A 27,999-nucleotide genomic window follows, 5' to 3' on the forward strand; every position below is an offset into this window, starting at 1 on the left:
TTAACAACGGAGATTTTCTACGTTTCCAGTTTTCGACGTTTTTTCACTAAAAATCACTCATTTCACCTCAAAATTACTTCATTATGAATAATAATAACCAGATGACTACATAATAGTCTTTTAAGATAAGGTTTCCTGTCTTCAACAAGCTTTAGGTCTAAAAATGTTAACATAGATAACAATTTTTCTTCTTTTCCAGTTTTCAGCATTTTTTCTCTAAAAACCACATATTTCACCCAAAAATAACCTTTTCCGCAAATTATATTAATGTATAGTTTTAGTATGTTGTTAGTACAAGTCTATATTATAATTTGCACTAAAAAAACCTTGTGTTGCAATTAGTTGAAGGTTGAGTGATTTTAGAGCTAAATTGACTAGGCTATTTATGACAGCAAAATATACACCAGGCAAGTCTGAAATAAGGTTTTGGCTATACCATGCATCACCTAAACCAATAACAAACAGTTCATTCTTAATAAAATACAACCAATAACACTTATTATTTGGCCGGACATCTCTTTAATTCGCCTCTTAGGCCCACGGTGCTATTTTACTGGCTCTGGCAAAATAGCCTCCTTAGCGCTATTTTGCCGGAGCCGGTAAAAAGAAATTTATATAGAGGCTTGCTATTTTGCCGGATTGATATTCTAATAAAAAGATATCACATAAGTTTTGAAATTAAAAGTTACTTTACATACAAAAAAATATATTATTTAAGCAAAGCATGCATATAAAATAGATATTCTAATTAAAAATTATAATAAAAATATCCCTTAAGTTTTGAAATTAAAGGTAAAACTCAACAACTTCAAAATGATTTACAAGTGTTACAAAACCATGCAGTGCCTTGCTTTTGGTTCATTTTTTAGTTTTGCACAAGAAAAATGCTGCCACTGCAGACATAAACTGCACATAACACTTTTTGGATAAAAATATATTTTTAACTTATTTGCAAAAAAATTAACGAATTTTTGAAAATTTCAATAAACTTTTCGTAAATCTAAAAACTGATATCTAGTACAAAATGTATTTGTATTCCATGCCCATCTACTTGGTCGGGATCAGCCAGGGTGAATATAGCGACATCTGCTGCTGTAACAAAGATCAGTGAAGCGAGAAGGAAGACAGGATAGAAGACAGAAAGCGATCCAACCAAGAGACCCGATATATTTTTGTGTATGTAAAAGTTCCCTTTTATGTTTCAGTGGCACAATATAGCTAAAACTGGAGTGTATCTGATTTTCTTTGTGCATTATCATTTTTTTCTGTTTGTTAGAAGTAAGTCACTCAAAATCTTTATTTAAAAATTTATATACTATCAAAACGATTTTAAATTCTAATTGCATCAGCAGTAAATGCTTTTTAGATTGTGTACTGACACCATCCCAAAAAATCATTTAAAAATAATTGGTTTATGAACTGAAGTGGAATTCTGTGGACGTAATTGAGAGAAATTGAAATTGAAATTCAACAATAATTTATGTATTTTATCTTTGCTTTTTGCCTATATTATATTTAAATAACAGAAGATTTTATATGATTGCCAATGAGACAACTCTTCACCAGAGAGTGCAGAGACAAATCCGGGTCTGTTCGCCAAAAATTACGTTCGCCCATTCATGTTCGACCCCTTTCACACCTTTCGCACCTACACATTCGCACTCAAAGTCCATTCGCACCCTTTTTATTGGTTTTGTGTTAAATAATTTTGTAATTGAGTTTTGGTAAGTGTATTGCTGTAAATATTTTTTTTTCATTGTTTCAAAATAAAGTGAGATTCTGACAACATTTTTTTGTGTTGAATAAATCTTAATCATGTTTTGGTTAGTGTATTGCTATAAAAAAAAATTTCATTGTTTCTAAATAAATTGAAATTCTCACAACATTAGTTTATTTGTGTTGAATAAATCTTAATCATCTTTTGGTTAGTGTATCTATACTATTAAACGAGAAGACCTCATTTTGTGTGTCGTTTCTCTTCCTTCCCCAATAAATTAATCATCATGCCTCTGTGTCTTATAGGTACCATGCATAGTCGCATTTGTCATCCATTCTTATGATTATTCAGTTTGGGTTATTTTGGGAGAAAAACGAAGAAAAAGGCGTCCGGATATTGTTTCCGTCATCGACTTTAAAGTCATACCCAAGACTTCCGATTTTAAACTTTAAAAGAGGGGGTAAAGGGTTATTTTCGTGCAAAGTGTTTTGCCACTTTTTATATCACGTGCAGCCGTGATAAAGGTTCGTTATTCACCGTGTTTCTTGAAATTGATAAAAAGATCAACGTGCAAGAAATTTTTAATTGTTCGCTCATCGTAAAATGGCAATTTTATTTTGCGTTCTTCCGTGTAGATACCCCCCCCTTTTACTCCCCTCTTTAAACATAATTTTCATAATAACTCGGGGACAGGACAATTATTTTCACGTTATTCTGCATGTATACTATGATTATAATCCTATAATATATAGACTCTCTATATAATATAGCAGTGATCGCCGTGGAGAAGAAACTTGGAATTGATAGTTAATAGCAAATACACTTTATTTATATTATATGTATGTTCATAGTATACAGAAACGCGAAAATCATGGAATTTAACAGAGAGCAAAAAAATAACTGACTTTGGAAAAAAGGGAGAGGGCTTAAAATAATTGTCCTGTCTCCAAGTGCCTATGACTCAGTTTGTTACCTTTTCTGAAATTCTCCAGACATAAAATCTTTTACAAAAATTCATCCTACAACAGTTTACATACTTTCAACCAAGCTCTTAATACCCCCGATTTTGTGGGTGTGTTCTAGTTGCTATAAATTTAATATGTTTTCATTGTTTCAAAATAAAGTGAGATTCTCACGTTGTTTTTTTTTTTGTGCTGAATAAATCTTAAATTATGTTTCGGTTAGTGTTGTGATAAATTTTTTTTTCATTGTTTTAAAATAAAGTGAAATCAAAGGGGTCAAGCTGTTAAAATCAATTATCTTTCGTGTTTTTCTTTTAAAATCTTCAATGTTTTACTCATAGCAAGCTAAATACATGCAGTATTTTCATCAAAGCAAGTTAAAACAACAATCATGATTTTCAAACACACAACAATAATACCAAATTTAGCTGTGTATAAATACAAGTTAGCAGTAATCATACATTTGTACATAATTAACATTTATTCATTAATCATCAAATTGATAAAAAAAAAAAAAACATTCATATAATAATTCCCAAATTTTTATTCAGGAAAATATATTTTTGTTGGTATATACATATACAAAAATATCTAATAATTCAACGTGAATTTGAATAAGAATTGGGTGCGAACAGACCTAGGGGCGAACATGTGAGGTGCGAACAGACCTGATACTTGTTGATCTGCATGTGAAGATAAAATAATTGAACAATGAAAATATTTTTTTCATTGTTCAATTTTTTTATCTTCACATGCAGTTCAACAAGTTCCAAATGCCTAACAGAGGATATAATTCGATTATGACATTATATTTTCTTGATTTCCTCTGAATTTCCTATTGTGACCTCATGAAAAAAGGCAACCATGTCTGATGACATCACATAGAAAGAACACATCTTTTTGCAGATCGTTCGAAAAGAAGGATTAAGATTTTCTGTATGTCGTCTAGAAATCATTAGAGAAAAAGATTCCACCACAAAATCTCGTGCAACACAATATTTATCCACTCTTGACAGTTAAACTTTAAATATTCAAATTTGAAAATTTAAAGTTCTGTCTCGAGAAGATAAATATTGATTCAGTGGTAGAATCTATATTTAGCATTTTTTATAACAGTGAATGTATGCATAAGCTTGTGCTCATCTTGGGACTGTATAGCACTCTGTATTACCATTATTCTTTTTCAAAGTGACCAAATTACAACTTCAAAGTTAAACATTGGCACATTAACTCCAGTATTCATGGATTGATTTCTCCAAACTTTACATTATTGTGGGAATTGATGGAAGAAGATCCGTTTTGATTTTTTAGATATCATGCACAAGCTCTAGTATGCTTGGATCAAATTACTACAAACTTAAAACTGTTGTAAGGATTGGTTAATGTAGATTTGCTTTTGATTTTGAAAATTTTTGGTTTGTCATTCATATTTGACACAATATTTATATGCCCAAGGGTATCCTCAGACATATTTTTCTACAGAGCTATTATTTACTTATGATTAAATTCCTTCTAGCTAGATATCCCATTTTATTCTTGCAACAATTTCAATGTGCACAATAAGGATGTATCATGTGCTCCTGGATCAGCTGTTTATTTTTCTTTTGTAGTACTTTCATGAATAAAATAATTATTGTGCCTTAAATTTAATTTTAAAATAAATGTAGGAAAATAAAAAATAAATACCAGTAACAAATACACTTAAATTTTTTACATTTGTGCTTCTTTTTGTTACCCAAACACACATACTCTGTTGTCATGACTCATTACAAAGGTATTTCAAATGACCCATATACTTAAAATTCAGAAACTATTGCCAGGTTTTTATTATTCCGAAAATTGGGACTGGGTGTGTATTGCAGTAATCAGAACTCACATTCTGAAATCTGACACATACACATGTATAAATGTATGCAGTTTTTCCTGTAATCACAATAATTATTTTTACATTTTGGTCTGTCTTGTCGAAATCACAATAATAAATGTGTGCACTAATTTCTGAATTAACATGTACAGTATACGGTATATATTACATATTTTGAACCTGTGAATTTTTAATGTTATTAATGTATCAACATGTAGCCATGATATATATATAGATTCTACCACTGCATCGAGTGTGATACGATATTTATCCACTCGAGACAGTTAAATTTTCAAATTTAAAACGCGAGGCTCGCCGAGCGTTTTAAATATTTAAAATTTAACTGTCGAGAGTGGATAAATATCGTATTACACGAGATTTGGTAGTGGAATCTGTTTCTCTAATGATTTTCAAACAATACGCAGGCAAATTTATTCCTTCTTTTCGAATGATCTGCAAAAAGATGTGTTCTTTCTATGTGACGTCATCAGGCATGGTCGCCTTTTTTCATGCCGTCACAATAGGAAATTCAGAGGAAAGGAAGAAAATTTGATGTCATAATCGGATTTTAACCAATGAAGAACTGAGATCAAACGAACCACACGTTGATTAAATTTTTGTTTATACAATGGGTGCAGAAAGGGATAAATTGACGAAGAATTAGAGAAATACAAATATTGAATTTGAAGTGAAAAGATACAAATGTATATCAAATATTTTGTGTTGTACGGTTTTAGGACAAAACAATCAACTGACACGCACCTGAATGTAACATGGTATACCAACTTTCTCTTTGCAATAAGATAATTGCCCATTTTTGTTTTTTTTCCAAAATAATGTTGCATGTATGCAAATTAAGGCTTTTAAAAAATCAGTCTTTTATCTCTCTATTTTATTAGTGGAATTTATGCTCATGTATCTTCAAGATCCAAAAGTATTTGCAACTACACTACAATATTTATCGGCTGTTTTGTGAAAATTTGTAGTATATTGCTCCATACTATAATTTAGGAAGAAACTAGTTAATGAGATACAAAATAAATCCTAAATCATGCACCTACATTTTACTTTTGATGTGTATTACTTTTTTTAACCAGGTTTGCCAAAGGAAAAATCCTGTTAATAATAAATAAAGTGGTGAAGTACCTCAGGTGGGCAGCTGCCAACAGTTTCCGTGCAGTAACTTATGAACTGTTCAACCAATACTTTTCAAATTTTGATATGTTGATACTAATGACAAAAGCAAGGTTAAGTTTGATATTAAAGATTTATATTATAAGCATTCAGGAGTTATGGTCCTTGATATATTGGAAAATGAAACTTTATGTCGTTACAGTTCAAAAACTTAAGAACCCTTCTACCTGTGTTTTTCAAATTATAATTTGCTGTTACTGATGACAAAATGGAGGACAAGTTTGATATTGAAGATTTTCACTTTTTCTATTCAAGAGTTATGTTCCTTGATCTATTGTAAAATGTCACTTTATGTCCTTTTCAGGTAATTATTTATGAACCACATGACCAATGCTTTTAATATTTCAATATATGTTGTTACTGATGAAAAAAATGGAGGTCATGCTAATCATTGACGATTTTCACTTTTGCTGTCTTGGAGTTATGGTCCTTGATTTATTGGAAAATGGCCCTTTATTTCGTTTCCATGCAATTAATTATGAACTACATGACCAATGCTTTTAATTTTTAGTGTGTATTTCCTGATGAAAATATGGAAGTCATGCTCAACATTGATGATTAATCATTTTTACTTTTGCTGTCCAGGAGTTATGGTCCTTGATTTATTAGAAAATGACACTTTATGTTGTTATGGTTCAATAACAATGAACCCTTCTTTCACAATGGTTTTCAAATTATAATTTGTTGTTACTGATTACAAAATGGTCTTTGATTTATTGGGAAATGGCACTTTATGTCGTTTCTGTGCAATTTTGTATGAACCACTTGACCAATGCTTTTTAAAATTTTAATACATTGTATGTTGTTACTGATGAAAAAATGGAGGTCAAGTTCAATATTGAGGATTTTCACTTTTGCCGTCTAGGAGTTATGGTCCTTGATAGGTTGGATATTTGCACTTTCCGTGCTATTTTTTATGAACCATTGAGCCAATGCTATTAAGAATTTAATATGCTGTTACTGATGACAATATGGTGGTCAAGTTTGATATTAATGATTTTCATTTTTGATGACCAGGAGTTCTGGTCCTTGCAATTTGATAGATTGGAAAATACTCAAAATAGGCATAGAATGTGGCAGGTCATAAAAGCCTGAAAGCTCTTTTCAAAATACAAAAAAAAACTGGTTTGCTGTCAATTTGACAGCTCATTCCTTGTACATGGTATCCGTCTGGAGACAGTATACTATACATAATGCAGTCTGCACCAAATAGATTTTCACCAACTCCATTTTAGTTCAAAAGCCAAATTTCAAAAGAATACTTTGCATGTCCAACCAATTTTATTCAAGTTTTCAAACTAATTTTCAGAAGCCATTGGCTTAAAGTTAGTTATTTATGGCATAGTCTGCATTAAGATACATGGCAAGACAAAACTTAAGTTTTGTCCAAAGGGAGATAACCAAAAATTTGCTTTGATCTTTATCACTACTAGCATGACTAGTGTCTCTTCTGTGCAATATGTTCATTGATGAAATTTTGTCATGATTTTTAAGCGAACAGCTGTCCTATAAATAATGGTTGATTTCTGGTATTTCCTTTCTTATAATTGTAACATTTCATTTTAAGAAAGCATATGGCCATATGTTTGCAAAAAATATGGAAACTTCATGGTACACGTGTATGTAGTGTGTCTGTACCTTAGGATACAGGTACATATTTTTTTACTGTGGATTCATTTACTTTTTATTGGGTGCCAATTTTTCTTGGTATGGAGGAAAAATTGCATTTTCAAGGATATTTGATTTTGTGGTTTTGCCAAAGTCTACATACAAGTCTATAGAAAATTTGTATTTTGTTAAACACTTAAATTCATAGTTCACCTAGCTGGCCTGTGCCCAGGAAATCCATGAAAATTGGTATCCCAGGAATAAATATGAATCCACAGTATAATTTTTTCTATTTTTTTGGAAATAAATTCAGCAATTTACATGAATATGTGCTTACATGAATATGTGCTGATTTTTATTGATAATTTACAATTCAAAAGAATAATTTTTTAAACAATTAAAATTTTTCTCTCGTTGAAGGGATAGTGCTTCATTTAAGGAGCTTCATGTACATGTATGTCTCATCCAAGGATTTTCTTCCCAATCTGTTATAATTTATCCTATGTATGTTACGATTGATAAGCTTGTAAGAAAGATGCCTGAGGAGGCTTTCAACATTATTTGTATTATATATCTTGTATATATAATTTTGTTGTACATGTATTTGATTTGTCATCAATTTACTATTTTTGTAATATTGGAGAATATTAATATTGTGAATTGAATTTTTGAGTTGGATGTCTTTTCCAGTATATCATTGTCTCTTTGGTAAGGTTGGAAAATTATACAGTTTGAATTGTTTGTTTTATTTTATTTTCCTGCTTTGAAGTTTTAGTTTTACAGGAACTAGTATCAGAGTGTAGTATTGCAAGATTTCATATCTACATATAAAATACATTGAGTTTCAGTGTTCTCCCCAGGATTTTTTTAAGGCGCAAAATTCAAGGGCGCGTAACTCTTTTTTAGAGTGAACGTTTGTGATCTGAAGCAATAAGTCATAAATCATGACATGCAATATGAATTATAATGCTTTGTGTTATGTGTTTAATAATGCAGAGTATTAATGAATTACAAGAAGTCAAAATATAAATATTCATCTCTACTCTCTGCTCCTTCTAGGGATATTGTTTCAAGATAGTGGTATTTTGTTGGACAGTCTGTTCCCCAACTTTGTCTTTATCCTCTTCAGGGTTAAAAATTAAACCCCCACTCACAATAACTTTTGCTTATACCCCCTTTAACATTTCTAAGCCATGAAAACTCAGTCAGCCACTTGTCATTGAAACCAGAAACATGGTGCTTGCTTTTATCAATTGTTAAAACTTGAGCTTGGTTGGGATTAGGAGAAGCAATGCAATCTGCTTATACTGACAGTGTAGACGGAGGTGTATTCCACTTTTCATTAGAAGTCATTGGTGTGAAAAAAAACTTCTACTTCCATCATCTACCTTTTGCTTATAATTCACCCCTTTGTTATTTGCAGAGAACATGTTCATTCAGAATTAATAAAATCGAATATGGTTAAGATATTTGGTATACAACTTTTTAAAACAATTTTTTTTTATAAATGAACAGCTGACCAGTTTCCCGTCGTAGTTTCACATTACGCTTCCGTGCGTATTATTGTTTAATCCTATCTTTGGCAGATAGATATAAACGAAACTTTACAAATTCGTTAAAGTTAAAACCATTGAAATTATTTACCAGTGACATTATACAGAAGCTGCGGCGATTCTGTACCCGTGTTGATCGTCACATATTTCCCGACACACGGATTCACGATCGATGTTCAATGATCATTTTATTTTTAAAAATATGACAGTTTCAGACGAATTTACCTTGCAAGCAACATTTTTTCACTTTCTATTAAAGTAAATCACTCCTCGTTATCTTTAATCAAACTTTATTTTAATTTTTTCAACTACTAATACTTTCATTCATAGTTTTCATCGTAAATATCTTTAGCAATGTGTATTCAAATTTATCATGTGTATTCAACACGTTCATTGGTCGTGTTTAAATAGATTCTTCTTCTCGACCAATGAAAAAATTCGTTATATAAATGGTCAAGTGATCACACACGATGCGTAAATACAATGTATTTGCGATCTATTTCTTCAATTTCTGCACTGAAGTTTTTAAAAATTTTAATTTTCTTCAAAAAATATCTATCTTGATGATCATTTACGCTATTACCTGATAACATAGTCCGATAAGGCTGAGATAAGCGTTGCTCAGGTAAAACTAATTATCAGTTATTGCGTAACACTGACCGACCCATCAGCGGTGATCAGTAACTTGACAATTTTAACCAACATTTATAATGCAAATGTGAAAATTAACACGCTGCGGGATCAAGTATCAAGGGACAGCGGCCAATTAAGACGCTGCGGGATCTACAAAAATATTATGAAGGCGCTGCGGCACCGCAGCGTCATATCGGCCTGGGGAGAACACTGAGTTTGCTTTCAGTTACTAATATGATGATGATGTCAGATGGATGTCTGCTTAATGTCCAGTGGCAAATTAATATGCATATTCAGGACGAGAACATGTTAATGTTATATGAATATTAATCCTGCTTTGTACTAGACCAACATGCTGAGCCAGATTTTTAGCTCACCTGGCCCGAAGGGCCAAGTGAGCTTTTCTCATCACTTTGCGTCCGTCGTCTGTCAACTTTTACAAAAATCTTCTCCTCTGAAACTACTGGGTCAAATTTAACCAAACTTGGTCACAATCATCATTGGGGTATCTAGTTTAAAAAATATGTCCGGTGATCCGGTCAACCAACCAAGATGGCCGCCATGGCTAAAAATAGAACATAGGGGTAAAATGTAGATTTTGGCTTATATCTCTGAAACCAAAGCATTTAGAGCAAATCTGGCATGGGGTAAAATTGTTTATCAGGTCAAGATCTATCTGCCCTGAAATTTTCAGATGAATCGGACAACCCGTTGATGGGTTGCTGCCCCTGAATTGGTAATTTTAAGGAAATTTTGCAGTTTTTATACGACCGCAAAAATTAAAAAATTTTTGGTCGTATATTGGTATGACGTTGGCGTCATCGTCGTCGTCTGGCGTCGTCCGGCGTCGTCCGAAGACACATTGGTTTTCGCACTCTAACTTTAGTTTAAGTGAATGGATCTCCCTGAAATTTTACCATAAGGTTCATTACCACAAAAGGAAGGTTGGGATTGATTTTGCGGGTTATGGTACCAACGGTTAAGGAATTGGGGGCCAAAAAGGGGCCAAAAATAAGCATTTTTGTAACTTCCATACATATCTTGTGTGTTAGTGTATGGATCTCTCTGACATTGTACCACAAGGTTCCATATCACAAAGGGAATGCTGGGATTGATTTTTGGGGTAATTGCCTCAAAATTTTAGGAATTAGGGGCCAAAAAAGGGGCAAAAAACAAGCATTTTTCTAGTTTCATGATAATAACTTGTGTGTAAGTGTATGGATCTTTCTGAAATTGAACTACAAGGTTCCTTATCACAAAGGGAAAGCTGGAATTGAGTTTGGGGGTAATTGCCCAAAATGTTTAGGAAAAAGGGGCCAAAAAGGGGCCAAAAATAGCATTTTTTCTAGTTTCCAGACAATTACTTGTGTTCAAGTGTATGGATCTCTCTGAAATTGTACTGCAAGGTACCATACAAAAAAGGGAAGGCTGGGATTGATTTTGGGGGTAATTGCCTCAAAATTTTAGGAATTAGGGGCCAAAAAGGGGGAAAAAACAAGCATTTTTCTAGTTTCAGGACAATAACGTGTTCAAGTGTATGGATCTCTCTGAAATTGTACTGCAAGGTTCCATACCACAAAGGGAAGGCTGGGATTGAGTTTGGGGGTGATGAATCATAAGGGGTTTCAAAAAATTTTTGGGGGGGGATTTTTTTTTCTTTTTTTCCTTTTTTTTTTCTTTTAAAATTTTCCATTTTAAGTTGGTTATTTCTGATTTATATTTAAAAGGAAATAATAATGATATGGTAGGAGATACACACCAAACAGGATGTGTAAATTATTATATAATAAGTATTGTGCAATAGCAAGAAATTTTCAATTGCACAGTATTGCACAATAGCAAGAAATCTTTCATTGCACAGTATTGCGCAATAGCAAGAAATCTTCAATTGCACAGTATTGTGCAATAGCAAGAAATATCCAATAGCACAATATTGCGCAATAGCAAGAAATTGTCAATTGTACAGTATTGCACAATAGCAAGAAATATTCAATTGCACAGTATTGTGCAAAAGAAGATACTTCGTATAAATTGCTTATTTCTTGACCAATTTCAATGGGGTTTTATTCTTGAATTCTTGGGGTTCTTTAATGTGCTGAATCTAACCGTGTATTAAGTTTTTGGATTTTGGGCCCCGTTTTTAAATTAGTCCACATTGAGGTCCAAAGGGTCCAAAATTAAACTTTATTTGATTTCATCAAAAATTGAATTATTGGGGTTCTTTGATATGCCGAATCTAACCGTGTATTTAGATTCTTAATTTTTGGTTCCGTTTTCAAATTGGTCTACATTAAGGTCCAAAGGGTCCAAAATTAAACTTAGTTTGATTTTAACAAAAATTGAATTCTTAGGGTTCTTTGATATGCTGAATCTAAACATGTATTTAGATTTTTAATTATGGGCCCAGTTTTCAAGTTGGTCCAAATTGGGGTCCAAAATTAAACTTTGTTTGATTTCAACAAAAATTGAATATATGGGGTTCTTTGATATGCTGAATCTAACCATGTATTTAGATTTTTGATTTTTGGGCCCCGTTATCAACTTTGTCCACATTGAGGTCAAAAGGGTCCTAAATTAAACTTTGTTTGATTTCATCAAAAATTGAATTCTTGGGGTTCTTTGATATGCTGAATCTAACCATGTATTTAGATTTTGGATATTGGACCATAATAGGTGAATGTCCAATTTAAAATTTTTAAGTTCTTAGACCACATTTATTCTGTGTCAGTAACCTATGCTGTGTCAAATATTTAATCACAATCCAAATTCAGAGCTGTATCAAGCTTGAATGTTGTGTCCATACTTGCCCCAACTGTTCAGGGTTCGACCTCTGCGGTCGTATCAAGCTGCGCCCTGCGGAGCATTTTATTGGTTATTATCTTGAATATTATTATAGATAGAGATAAACTGTAAACAGCAATAATGTTCAGCAAAGTAAGATCTACAAATAAGTTGTCTTGACCAAAATGGTTATTTGACCCCTTAAGGAGTTATTGCCCTTTATAGTCAATTTTTAACCATTTTTCGTAAATTTTTGTAATCTTTTACAAAAATCTTCTCCTCTGAAACTACTTGGCCAAATTTAACCAAACTTGGCCACAATCATCATTGGGGTATCTAGTTTAAAAAATATGTCCAGTGACCCGGCCAACCAACCAAGATGGCCGCCATGGCTAAAAATAGAACATAGGGGTAAAATGTAGATTTTGGCTTATATATCTGAAACCAAAGCATTTAGAGCAAATCTGACATGGGGTAAAATTGTTTATCAGGTCAAGATCTATCTGCCCTGAAATTTTCAGATGAATCGGACAAGCCGTTGTTGGGTTGCTGCCCCTGATTTGGTAATTTTAAGAAAATTTTGCAGTTTTTGGTTATTATCTTGAATATTATTATAGATAGAGATAAACTGTAAACAGCAATAATGTTCAGCAAAGTAAGATCTACAAATAAGTCAACTTGACCAAAATGGTTATTTGACCCCTTAAGGAGTTATTGCCCTTTATAGTCAATTTTTAACCATTTTTCGTAAATTTTTGTAATCTTTTACAAAAATCTTCTCCTCTGAAACTACTTGGCCAAATTTAACCAAACTTGGCCACAATCATCATTGGGGTATCTAGTTTAAAAAATATGTCCAGTGACCCGGCCAACCAACCAAGATGGCCGCCATGGCTAAAAATAGAACATAGGGGTAAAATGTAGATTTTGGCTTATATATCTGAAACCAAAGCATTTAGAGCAAATCTGACATGGGGTAAAATTGTTTATCAGGTCAAGATCTATCTGCCCTGAAATTTTCAGATGAATCGGACAAGCCGTTGTTGGGTTGCTGCCCCTGATTTGGTAATTTTAAGAAAATTTTGCAGTTTTTGGTTATTATCTTGAATATTATTATAGATAGAGATAAACTGTAAACAGCAATAATGTTCAGCAAAGTAAGATCTACAAATAAGTCAACTTGACCAAAATGGTTATTTGACCCCTTAAGGAGTTATTGCCCTTTATAGTCAATTTTTAACCATTTTTCGTAAATTTTTGTAATCTTTTACAAAAATCTTCTCCTCTGAAACTACTTGGCCAAATTTAACCAAACTTGGCCACAATCATCATTGGGGTATCTAGTTTAAAAAATATGTCCAGTGACCCGGCCAACCAACCAAGATGGCCGCCATGGCTAAAAATAGAACATAGGGGTAAAATGTAGATTTTGGCTTATATATCTGAAACCAAAGCATTTAGAGCAAATCTGACATGGGGTAAAATTGTTTATCAGGTCAAGATCTATCTGCCCTGAAATTTTCAGATGAATCGGACAAGCCGTTGTTGGGTTGCTGCCCCTGATTTGGTAATTTTAAGAAAATTTTGCAGTTTTTGGTTATTATCTTGAATATTATTATAGATAGAGATAAACTGTAAACAGCAATAATGTTCAGCAAAGTAAGATCTACAAATAAGTCAACTTGACCAAAATGGTCAGTTGACCCCTTAAGGAGTTATTGCCCTTTATAGTCAATTTTTAACCATTTTTCGTAAATTTTTGTAATCTTTTACAAAAATCTTCTCCTCTGAAACTACTTGTCCAAATTTAACCAAACTTGGCCACAATCATCATTGGGGTATCTAGTTTAAAAAATGTGTCCGGTGACCCGGCCTGCTAACCAAGATGGCCGACATGGCTAAAAAATAGTACATAGGGTAAAATGCAGTTTTTGGCTCATATCTCTGAAACCAAAGCATTTAGAGCAAATATGACGGGATAAAATTGTTCATTAGGTCAACATCTATCTGCCCTGAAATTTTCAGACCAATCAGGCAACACGTTGTTGGGTTGCTGCCCCTGAATTGGTAATTTTAAGAAAATTTGGCAGCTTTTGGTTATTATCTTGAATATTATTATAGATAGAGATAAACTGTAAACGGCAATAATGTACAGCAAAGTAAGATCTACAAATAAGTCAACATGATCAAAATTGTCAATTGTCCCCTTAAGGAGTTATTGCCCTTTATAGTAAATTTTTTACAATTTTCATAAATTTTGTAAATTTTTGTAAATTTTTACATAATATTTTCCACTGTAACTACTGGGCCAAGTTCATTATAGATAGAGATAATATTAAGGAGCAAGAATGTTCAGTAAAGTAAGATCTACAAACACATCACCATCACCGAAACACAATCTTGTCATGAATCCATCTGTGTCCTTTGTTTGATATGCACATAGACCAAGGTGAGCGACACAGGCTCTTTAGAGCCTCTAGTTTACATTCTAGTTACTAATATGATATATTTGAATTTTTTTTTATCTATTTTACTGTTATTTTAGAGTTAAGTGCTTTCTTGTGCTTGTTTTTGTTTCCTACACCAAATTGCGTATGAGAGACTTAGGAAAACTGTTTCTGGCAGCATCAACAATTTGTTTAAGTTTGTAATAAGGTTTCTGAGGGGAATTCACGAAAGTCAATAATATTTTGTATACATGCATGGTATACAGTTATTTTAGTAGATTAACATCTTATTTCCATGGAGATTTTTTGCCTTGTCCCCTCATTCATTGTCTGTGACTTTGAAACTATTGCATTGTTTACCTGTTATACTTTGTGGTGAAGTCAGTTGAAGGGGAACCACGATTGGTATGTCAGTGATACGTATCCTTCAACAATAAGTAAATATTATACCGTTGGTAAGCTATAAAAAGCCCTGACATGAAAAATTGTAAACAATTCAAATGAGAAAACCAACGGCCTGATTTAGGTACAAAGTACTAAACCAATAACAAAATGATAGATAGCAACCAACAACAGCCACTGATTAACAGACTCTGACTTGGACCGGGGATACTATCATACTATCAAAAAGTTGCTTGGGATGCTTCCAAAAATTTCTTTATTTGAGAGACTTCTAATCATCCGGTTCTTGTCTCGCCTTGACAGAGTCAAAAAGCGAGACATAGGTATGCTGTTTCCGGTGTTGGCTGCGTCAACAATGTATTAGTTTGAAATTAGGTCTAGTTTATGGTGAACCACTAGTGGTAGGTCAATGATATTTGGTATGCAGTTGTATTAGCATTGGCATATCTCATTTCCATGGAGATTATTTGGCCCTGCCCCCTCAGTCATGGTCTATTGACTTTGAAACTTTTGCTTAGCTTACATGTATTAGTTTGTGATTAGGTCAGTTTATGGGGAACCGCTAGTGGTAGGTCAATGATATTTGGTATGCAGTTGTATAAGCATTGGCATATCTCATTTCCATGGAGATTATTTGGTTCCGCCTCCTCAATCATGGTCTATTGACTTTGAAACTTTTGCTAAGTTTACCTGTATTAGTTTGTGATTAGGACAGTTCAAGGGGAACCATTAGTGGAAGGCCAATGTTTATTGGTATTAAGTTGTATAAGCATTAGCACATCTCATTTCCATGGAGAATATTTTGCCCCGCCTCCTCAGTCATGGTCTATTGACTTTGAACTTTTTGCTTAGTTTACATGTATTAGTTTGTGATTAGATCAGTTTAAGATGAACAGCTCATGTTAAGTCAATGATATTTGGTATTAACAGTTTATCTTCATATTGATACTTTAGAATATCACACTTGCAATCTTCTCTGCCAAACATAACACAAGCAATGGCTTCTGCCAAACATACATGTAACACACACAAAAACTTCTGCCAAACATAAAACAAACAATGACTTCTACCAAACATAACACAAGCAATGGGTTCTGCCAAACATATCACAAACAATGGCTTCTGATAAACAGTCGCATACCAGAAATGATTTTAAAAAAAACATACCTCACAAGCAATCATGTCTGACAAACATAAAACTAGCAATGGCTTCGGACAAACATAACACAAGCTATGAGTTTTAACAAACACACAACATACCAGAAATAATTCTTAAAAAGGCATACCTCACAAGTAACGATGTCTGACAAACATAAAACTAGCAATGGCTCCAGACTAACACAAGCTATGGCTTCTGACCAACACATGATATACCTTAAATAATTATAAAAAAAACATACCACACAAGCAATCCTGTCTGACAAACATAGAATTAGCAATGGCTTCAGACATTAGAATAGAGAATGGAAATGGGGAACATGTCAAATAGACAACAACCAGACCAAAGAGCAGAAAACAGGTGAAGGCACACAAGACTAACAAAGGCTAAAGGTTCCTGACTTGGGACATGCTCAAAAATGCGGCAGGGTTAAACATGTTTTGTGAGATCTCAACCCTCCCCATACATACCACGCATGCAATGACTTCTGACAAATACATGTATAACCCACTACAAATAACCTTTTACAGGCTTAACAAATATGATAATTTTATTTTTGGGGTGAAAATTGCATTCATGCAATCAAAACCCTTATGTGGCTAGCTTGATAGTTATCCATTTTTCCAAACTTTATCATTTATTTATAAGAATAATTAAAATCCTTGATTCCAATTCAAACAATTAACAAGCAATCAACACCGAACTAATATTAATCAAAACAACAAGGTCACAAATATTCAATGGACACCCACGCTGTAAACACATGGCCATTGTTGACAAAAAAACAACAACTTTTGAATCTGGCGTCATTAAAACAATGAGAAAAGTCTAATAATTTTATTAACATTTTTTATTTTATTATGAAACAAATAAATATATACAAAATGTCTTTTAATTTCTCACCAATCTGAAAATAGAAATGAAACCTGTTACGGTGTGAGTTGCAAAAATGAGTGAACATTCATTATAATGTTCGCCGGCATGATGTTAAAACGACAAATCAAAGAATTCAACTTTCTATATAACTAATAAAGGACAATGGTGTTGTTTAAAAATTACACCGTTCCAGGCCCTTTTGTTTTCCACATAATTAATATAACCAATAATTAACAAGTTCCGTGTTGAATCTGATACCGATACCAATAGTATATGTCACATGTAGTTTTCCTGTTACCTTCTGTAAATCCCTCCTCTACCAGGAGAACCTGGAATTCTTCCAGTTGTTGTTTTATATCTATAATAATATTACACTATAGGACACTATTTAACAAAGTCTGGTTTCTTCCACCTCAATACCACTTTAATTTGGTTACCGGGTAATTAGTTAAAAAATCAAATTTAGTTTATAGCAAGTTTATTGTAGTAAGAAAACCAGGACGGGTTCAAATAGAAAGATTTTTGAAATCAGAGAAAACTGTGCACCTTACAATCAGCATGACTTTATCAGATGACAATACCAATACTAAAAATCCAGGCTGAAAATAAGGCATAGGTACTTTAATTAAGTCATGGGATGTCGCGAGGGTGTTCTAGTATCATAAATTCATAGTCTTGCAATGCTTAATACCATGCAATGTTTAATTTTCCAACTGCAATCTTTACTCTTCAGTGCTCACATGCACTTTAATTATCATAGTGTCATGCATTTATTGATATACATTGTTCTGACATGGTAAAAACAATAAATATACCAGTCATAAAAGTTGACTTATGAGACACTTTTAAAAAGGTATATAGTTACAAAATATATAAACAAAATTAACAACATTTATTAATTTTTTTTATTTAAATCCAGACTATATATATATTAATAAACTATAAAAAGATTTTAAGATTGCTGCATTAAAAATTATCGTAGATATGAAATATAACTTGATTGCATCAGAGGGGGAAAATAACTTTTGATTTAAAAAAGAACTTACTTCAATATAAAAGTTATTATTATCACTCAATAATGATAAGCGTATGTTGTGAAACAAGTTTGTTCAAACTCTTACAAACATATTGCTGAATATTTTCACAATTCATGATTTGAATGATATTATCGTCCTCATGTAAGTCTTCAATGATGGGTAAACATTAGGCACTCTCATAGAATGGATTAAAAACATAAGTCCGAATATAATGAACATATCATGAGAAAGTGTTTTTCTGTTTCAACATAACTAAGATCACAGTATTAACATAGTCTTTGTTCAATATCAATGACCTTGACTCTTTTTACATTGATTTCACTAATTACACCAGCTGTTGTATTGTTCCTACTCCAACCTATTGTTCAATAATACATGTAATAGACCTTGGAGGTACATCTCCCTCATTTATAGATATACAAAACTTATTTTTCACACTTTGATGAAATAATTGTACATAATCATGTGATGATTTTTATTTCACACAAAAGCAATTGATTTACATAAAATATATTTCAACTGTTAATTACTGAGTAAAACTAAATCATGTCTAAATAATTTATGACATAAAATAAGATAGATTTAGTTCTGTACATGATATTTATGTTATGCTGTAGGATAGCTGTTACTGGGAAAGTTAGATTGTTGGTAAGGAAAAGTATTTCATTTACAAATGACAGGTAACTTACATACGTACATTTCACTTAAAAATCTGACGAGTTTAAAATAGAATATAAATCTGTGTATAAATAGCTATGTATAAGAATACTTCAAACAGTATACAAATCACAATTTTTAACATGTTTAATATAATTCCAGTGCACAACTTTCATTACTTTTATTATTTCCTTTCTTTTATGCAGGTTACGCCTTTTGATGTGTACTTATTGTATGAGTGTATGAATAAATAGTATTTAAATGCGGGATACAGATAGATGTTACAACTGGTAAGGTATTTAATGCATTTTCACAAAACTATTTTGTATTTTGACTGTGTATCAGTGCAAGACAAGCGTCTTGATGATTAACTGTTATGTTGTACACATATACCTATATATTATCGTGTAAGTAGCTTTTATAAGGAAATCAAACCAGCTATATTAACTATAAGCAATATAATGATACTTTTTAGTAGCTAGAATTCTCATACATTGTATATGAATCTTATATTGTCTAGATGATATACCAATGTTAGATTAGAATGGTGTATATCAATACTTCTATCCTGTAAGTACATATATACTAACCATATAATACTGGCTAAAGGAAGTACATGTAGCATATACTAACCATATAATACTGGCTAAAGGAAGTACATGTAGCATATACTAACCATATAATACTGGCTAAAGGAAGTACATGTAGCATATACATTAACCATATAATTCTGGCTAAATAAACTCAATATTTTTTAATAGCTTTATATATATATACATGTAGCTTTTTAGGTAAGTGTTGTATATACATTTAGATCATGCCTCTATAAGTAATTTTATATGGTTTGCAAGTGGATGCGTTAATATCACAATTTGTTGCATAATAATATATGAGAATAATGTTGACAACCTAGTCTATATAAAGGATTTCTCCTTCAACTATTTCTTTTCATTACTAATTTATGTTAAAGTCACACAGACTGAAAATTTTAAGTACAATGAATTCCTTTCAATAAATACTTGGAATTGTATGTGATGATTTGGACATCTGAACAGAGTGGATTAATGATTATAAAACCTTGTTGTTTGAGATTGTTAATAAGTGAAAATTATATCTCTACACCACCTTCTTTAATAATTGATTATTTTTGCCATAAAATGACAAAAATAACAGTCAGCAGTAAAGCATTGTTATCAATATCACAATGATTGATATTGCTTACATACACTGACATTTGGTGGCTGTTGTGAAAACTTAGATCTAAGAAAAGCAGACATTATAGAGAACATAATTCTTTGATTGTGGATTTCTTCAAAAAATAATAATATAATGGATATTTTATTGCAGATTCAAATACTCTTGCTACATAATCCTCAAAACTCTTCATGTACCAGACAAAATATAACTGACCACAGTGGTAGTTCCTTTTGCATTTAATTTAAAAATAGTTTTAAAGTGGAGAACTAGTGCTATTCCTCTAGTAGAACTTCATGTTTAATGTTTTGTCACAAGTATTAATGTTGTTCAGTGATGGTGATCGTTCTGATAAATTTACATAATTTTGTAAAATTGTGTATGAAATAGCATGAATTAAAAAGGGAACCACTTACAATAACATATTTATTATGCAGTTGTATTAGCATTAAGATATCTCAGAGTCATTTTCATGGAGATGATGAGCCATATACGCTTGTTTATGGTTCACTTACTTTGAAAGTTTTACATAGGTTACATGTTTAAAAAGTGTTGCTACTTTAATTATATATCCTTTCAATGAAGAAAGACTGTTTTAGTAGTGTTTCTTCTTTTGGGTTTTGAAGCCACTGTGACCATTGGTATAAATAGTTTTATCTAGTGATTTCGATCCAAGTTTGAAGCAGGTGAGTTTAACTCTGACCTTAATTGACTAGGATTGCCAGTTTTCCTGTCGAAGGTCAATGGTTCTCTCTGACTCTCTCCACTAATAATAACTGACTGCCATATCATAGCCAACAGTGTGAAAAATGGTGTTAAACACTAACAGTCAGTCAATCATCTTCCACTTCTATATCATACAAACTTCTTCCACTTCTATATCATACAACCTTCTTCCACTTCTATATCATACAACCATCTTCCACTTCTATATCATACAACCTTCTTCCACTTCTATATCATACAACCTTCTTCCACTTCTATATCATACTACCTTCTTCCATGTCTATATCATACAACCTTCTTCCACGTTTATATCATACAACCTTCTTCCACTTCTATATCATACAACCTTCTTCCACGTTTATATCATACAACCTTCTTCCACTTCTATATCATACAACCATCTTCCACTTCTATATCATACAACCTTCTTCCACTTCTATATCATACAACCATCTTCCACGTCTATATCATACAACCTTCTTCCACTTCTATATCATACAACCATCTTCCACTTCTATATCATACAACCTTCTTCCACTTCTATATCATACTACCTTCTTCCATGTCTATATCATACAACCTTCTTCCACGTTTATATCATACAACCTTCTTCCACTTCTATATCATACAACCTTCTTCCACGTTTATATCATACAACCTTCTTCCACTTCTATATCATACAACCATCTTCCACTTCTATATCATACAACCTTCTTCCACTTCTATATCATACAACCATCTTCCACGTCTATATCATACAACCTTTTTCCACTTCTATATCATACAACCTTCTTCCACTTCTATATCATACAACCATCTTCCACGTCTATATCATACAACCTTCTTCCACTTCTATATCATACAACCATCTTCCACTTCTATATCATACAACCTTCTTCCACTTCTATATCATACAACCATCTTCCACTTCTATATCATGTCTATATCATACAACCTTCTTCCATGTCTATATCATACAACCATGTTCCACTTCTATATCATACAACCTTCTTCCACTTCTATATCATACAACCTTCTTCCACTTCTATATCATACAACCTTCTTCCACTTCTATATCATACAACCTTCTTCCACGTCTATATCATACAACCTTCTTCCACGTCTATATCATACAACCATCTTCCACTTCTATATCATACAACCATCTTCCACATCTATATCATACAACCATCTTCCACTTCTATATCATACAACCATCTTCCACTTCTATATCATACAACCATCTTCCACTTCTATATCATACAACCTTCTTCCACGTCTATATCATACAACCTTCTTCCACGTCTATATCATACAACCTTTTTCCACTTCTATATCATACAACCATCTTCCACTTCTATATCATACAACCTTCTTCCACTTCTATATCATACAACCATCTTCCACTTCTATATCATGTCTATATCATACAACCTTCTTCCATGTCTATATCATACAACCATGTTCCACTTCTATATCATACAACCTTCTTCCACTTCTATATCATACAACCATCTTCCACTTCTATATCATGTCTATATCATACAACCTTCTTCCACTTCTATATCATACAACCATCTTCCACTTCTATATCATACAACCTTCTTCCACTTCTATATCATACAACCATCTTCCACTTCTATATCATGTCTATATCATACAACCTTCTTCCATGTCTATATCATACAACCATGTTCCACTTCTATATCATACAACCATCTTCCACTTCTATATCATACAACCATCTTCCACTTCTATATCATACAACCATCTTCCACTTCTATATCATACAACCATCTTCCACGTCTATATCATACAACCTTCTTCCACTTCTATATCATACAACCTTCTTCCACTTCTATATCATACAACCATCATCCACTTCTATATCATACAACCTTCTTCCACTTCTATATCATACAACCATCTTCCACGTCTATATCATACAACCTTCTTCCACTTCTATATCATACAACCATCTTCCACGTCTATATCATGTCTATATCATACAACCTTCTTCCACTTCTATATCATACAACCATCTTCCACGTCTATATCATGTCTATATCATACAACCTTCTTCCACTTCTATATCATACAACCTTCTTCCACTTCTATATCATACAACCATCGTCCACTTCTATATCATACAACCTTCTTCCACTTCTATATCATACAACCATCTTCCACTTCTATATCACACAACCATCTTCCACTTCTATATCATACAACCTTCTTCCACTTCTATATCATACAACCTTCTTCCACTTCTATATCATACAACCATCTTCCACGTCTATATCATACAACCTTCTTCCACTTCTATATCATACAACCATCTTCCACGTCTATATCATGTCTATATCATACAACCTTCTTCCACGTCTATATCATACAACCTTCTTCCACTTCTATATATATATCATACAACCTTCTTCCACTTCTATATCATACAACCATCTTCCACGTCTATATCATACAACCTTCTTCCACTTCTATATCATACAACCATCTTCCACTTCTATATCATACAACCTTCTTCCACTTCTATATCATACAACCATCTTCCACATCTATATCATACAACCATCTTCCACTTTTATATCATGTCTATATCATACAACCTTCTTCCACTTCTATATCATACAACCTTCTTCCACGTCTATATCATACAACCTTCTTCCACGTCTATATCATACAACCATCTTCCACTTCTATATCATACAACCATCTTCCACTTCTATATCATACAACCATCTTCCACTGCTATATCATACAACCATCTTCCACTTCTATATCATACAACCATCTTCCACGTCTATATCATACAACCTTCTTCCACTTCTATATCATACAACCTTCTTCCACTTCTATATCATACAACCATCATCCACTTCTATATCATACAACCTTCTTCCACTTCTATATCATACAACCATCTTCCACTTCTATATCATACAACCATCTTCCACTTCTATATCATACAACCATCTTCCACTTCTATATCATACAACCATCTTCCACTTCTATATCATACAACCATCTTCCACGTCTATATCATACAACCTTCTTCCACTTCTATATCATACAACCTTCTTCCACTTCTATATCATACAACCTTCTTCCACGTCTATATCATACAACCATCTTCCACGTCTATATCATACAACCATCTTCCACTTCTATATCATACAACCTTCTTCCACTTCTATATCATACAACCATCATCCACTTCTATATCATACAACCTTCTTCCACTTCTATATCATACAACCATCTTCCACGTCTATATCATACAACCTTCTTCCACTTCTATATCATACAACCATCTTCCACGTCTATATCATGTCTATATCATACAACCTTCTTCCACTTCTATATCATACAACCATCTTCCACGTCTATATCATGTCTATATCATACAACCTTCTTCCACTTCTATATCATACAACCTTCTTCCACTTCTATATCATACAACCATCATCCACTTCTATATCATACAACCTTCTTCCACTTCTATATCATACAACCATCTTCCACTTCTATATCATACAACCATCTTCCACTTCTATATCATACAACCTTCTTCCACTTCTATATCATACAACCTTCTTCCACTTCTATATCATACAACCATCTTCCACGTCTATATCATACAACCTTCTTCCACTTCTATATCATACAACCATCTTCCACGTCTATATCATGTCTATATCATACAACCTTCTTCCACGTCTATATCATACAACCTTCTTCCACTTCTATATATATATCATACAACCTTCTTCCACTTCTATATCATACAACCTTCTTCCACGTCTATATCATACAACCTTCTTCCACTTCTATATCATACAACCATCTTCCACTTCTATATCATACAACCTTCTTCCACTTCTATATCATACAACCATCTTCCACGTCTATAATATATCATACAACCTTCTTCCACTTCTATATCATACAACCATGTTCCACTTCTATATCATACAACCATATAAATTGTACAAGTAATATGGATATTATTATCAGACCTTATGATCATGCGTTGTTGATTATTATTATATTCTGCAAACAACAAGTAACTTAGTAAATAGAAATAAGAAGATGTGGTATGAGTGCCAATGAGACAACTCTCCATCCAAGTCACAATGTGTAAAAATTAAACAATTATAGGTCAAAGTATGGCCTTCAACACGGAGCCTTAGCTCACACCGAACAGCAAGCTATTTAAGTACAATGAATTCCTTTCAATAAATACTTGGAACTGTATGTGATGATTTGGACATATTAACAGAGTGGATTAATGATTATAAAACCTTGTTGTTTGAGATTGTTAATAAGTGAAAATTATCTCTCTACACCACCTTCTTTAATAATTGATTATTTTTGCCATAAAATGCCAAAAATAACAGTCTGCTATGAAATGGTTCTCTTGAATGTCAAAGCCAGAGGTCATTTATAATCAAAAGAATATATACCTAGATAGAATTATTTACTGGAAGAATTTTAGGAGATGAATTTGTGAATTACATTGTGACACTGTATTGCACCATACTTGGAGTATTAATATCAGTTATCTCTGTGTTAAATGTAGCTTCAGATGTTTTTGATATCTTATATTTATGTTTAGTTAAATTTTATTTTCAGAATGACATATTTGAGAAAAATAATGCAGTCCACCATACAGAAGCGACATATTTTGATAGCCATATTCATCTTGGTTGTACTGATTGTAATATTACAATTTGGTGGTCCACACTACTGTAGATATATTGACATAAAGAAGAAAATAGAATACATCTGTATTGAAGATCCTGATACTCAAAACAAAACGGGACTAGAAGATATTAAACCTTTACCTCTAGTTTATCAAAACAACTACTTTATAGATAAAAGTTCAGTTAGAAAAGTTCAAGCCAAAAAATTTTACACACCATCAACAAGAAACGATTTGGACTTCACTCCAGCCGAAAAGATTCGCCTACATTCATGCATTAAAAATTTCAAAAGTGATTGGAAGAATGGCCAAAGTGGATTCTGGGATGGAGACGAACAGTATATACGACGTACCCATCACAAATATCTCATTCCTGGGGACAATGTTATGATTGAAGTGGGAGGAAATGTTGGCCAGGATGCTCAGTATTACTTGGACACGTACACGCCAAAGCATTATATCATGTTAGAACCTTTGAAATTGCTTTATCGAAAACTTCAACAACGATTTAAAAATTACACAAATGCCGTCACATATAATGTTGGTCTTGGTAAAAGAAATGAAAAATTTATGATCAAAATGGAAGGAAACGTTGGGGATGCATCTTCACCATTTTTCGGTTCTGGAGAAGGAACCTGTTCTCTCAAGGTTGTAAATGCAAATGATTTTTTCAGTGCACTTGGTGTTGGTAATTTCAAGGTTGATCTGATTACCATAAACTGTGAGGGTTGTGAATATGATTTGTTGGAGACAATTTTATCCACAGACCTTGTGTATCACTTCAAACATATTCAATTTGGTACTCATCCAACGTTGAAAAATCTTGCAGATCCTGTCGGAAGATATTGTCAAATACAAGAATGGTTGAGTAGAACCCATCAGCTTACTTATCAATATAAATTTACATGGGAAACATGGAAATTAAAAAGTATTTAGTCCATTTACATTCCATTGTTAATGTTAATTCACTTTTCATCTTGTTCATATTTTGACTAATTTTTAAATTTTCTTCATACAACTAAGTATTCTATAACAGTTATTGTCATATTATACAGCAAATCTGTGAGTCTTGAGTATATTAAGTATCAGTCCATACAAAAAACATGTATCAAGCCTACAGATATTTAATGTTGTTATTCCACTAAATATTTGTAACTGTTGGGTACAAAAGGTGAAAAAGGAATGGTTCATCTCATATTGCCTCATCATTGAAGAAAATGAAAGTCACAAAGAATTGCACTTGAGATAATTGAAATATATCCCTTTGTAGAATTGTCATAGAGCATTCCATGTATTCTAGATTTCCAACCAACGAATAACCTCACAGAATTGTCATAGAGCATTCCACATATTGTAGATTTCCTACCAACAGAGATTAAAGTCAAAGTATTTAAAATGTTAGCTTTTGGCATATCAAAAATATTTACTGTAAATTCAGAAATTATTGCAAGGGTTTTATTATTGCGAATAATGCGAGTGGGTGAGTATCACAATAATGAGAACTCGCATTCTGATATATGATGCATATATCTGTATGCCTCTTTTCCAGAACTCGCAATAATTAATCTCGCATTTATGTCCATTCTTCAAAAATCGCAATAATAAATGCACGCAATAATTTCTGAATTTACAGTATTTGTATGCTTTCCACCTTTGAATCACCTTATGTATGACTTTTACATTGTGTGGTACATGTACTTACTCATTACTTACTCATTACAGTAACACTCCTTTTATAGGCAAATGTTGGATTTTGTTAGGTTTTATGGACTTCACCCTTTTTTAATTTGCTTTGGAGTTGGGTATATTTGTTAAAATCTTTTTTATACTCATACATTCATATTTTTACATTTCATTTTTATACGACCGCAAAAAAAATTTGTGGTCGTATATTGGTATGACGTTGGCGTCGTCGTCGTCCGAAGACACATTGGTTTTCGCACTCTAACTTTAGTTTAAGTGAATGGATTTTTTTGAAATTTGACCATAAGGTTAAATACCACAAAAGGAAGGTTGGGATTGATTTTGGGGGTTATGGTACCAACAGTTAAGGAATTAGGGGCCAAAAAGGGGCCAAAAATAAGCATTTTCTAGTTTCCAGACAATAACTGTGGAACGGTGTATGGATCTCTCTGAAATTATACTACAAGTTTCCATACCACAAAGGGATGGTTAGGATTTGCTTTGGGGGGTTATGGCTCAAACCGTTTAGGAATTAGGGGCAAAAAAGGGGGAAAAACAAGGTTGTCCTGGTTAATGGACAAATACTTTAGTACAAAACATAATTTAAAGCAGTGTAAGGGAGATAAATCAAATACATCATTGAAATTATCTCCCTTACACTGCTTTTAAATTATGTATAAAGTAATGGTTAATGAACAATAAAGATAATTTAAAACAGTGTAAGGGAGGTAATCCAAATACAACGTTTTGGTTACTTCCCTTACACTGCTTTTAAATTAAATTAAA

General features: G+C 32.6%; 1 protein-coding gene across 2 annotated transcripts; it reads left to right on the forward strand.

Annotated features, from left to right (window-relative positions):
* Positions 1-1,086: 1,086 nt before the first annotated feature.
* On the forward strand, positions 1,087-27,993 carry LOC127737501 (uncharacterized). 2 transcript variants are annotated; one of them, XM_052248291.1, is made up of 3 exons: positions 1,087-1,176; positions 19,097-19,180; positions 25,461-27,993. In XM_052248291.1, the coding sequence occupies exon 3, from the start codon at positions 25,462-25,464 to the stop codon at positions 26,464-26,466; it is 1,005 nt and encodes a 334-aa protein (XP_052104251.1). In that variant the 5' UTR covers positions 1,087-1,176; positions 19,097-19,180; position 25,461; the 3' UTR covers positions 26,467-27,993. The 2 variants fall into 2 exon arrangements, with proteins under 2 accessions (XP_052104251.1, XP_052104250.1); XM_052248290.1 differs by lacking the exons at positions 1,087-1,176; positions 19,097-19,180 and adding an exon at positions 19,383-19,460.
* Positions 27,994-27,999: the final 6 nt, after the last annotated feature.

This window comes from Mytilus californianus, unplaced genomic scaffold, assembly GCF_021869535.1.
Source record: "Mytilus californianus isolate M0D057914Y unplaced genomic scaffold, xbMytCali1.0.p SCAF_4, whole genome shotgun sequence".
In the NCBI taxonomy this organism is placed as follows: Eukaryota; Metazoa; Mollusca; class Bivalvia; order Mytilida; family Mytilidae; genus Mytilus; species Mytilus californianus.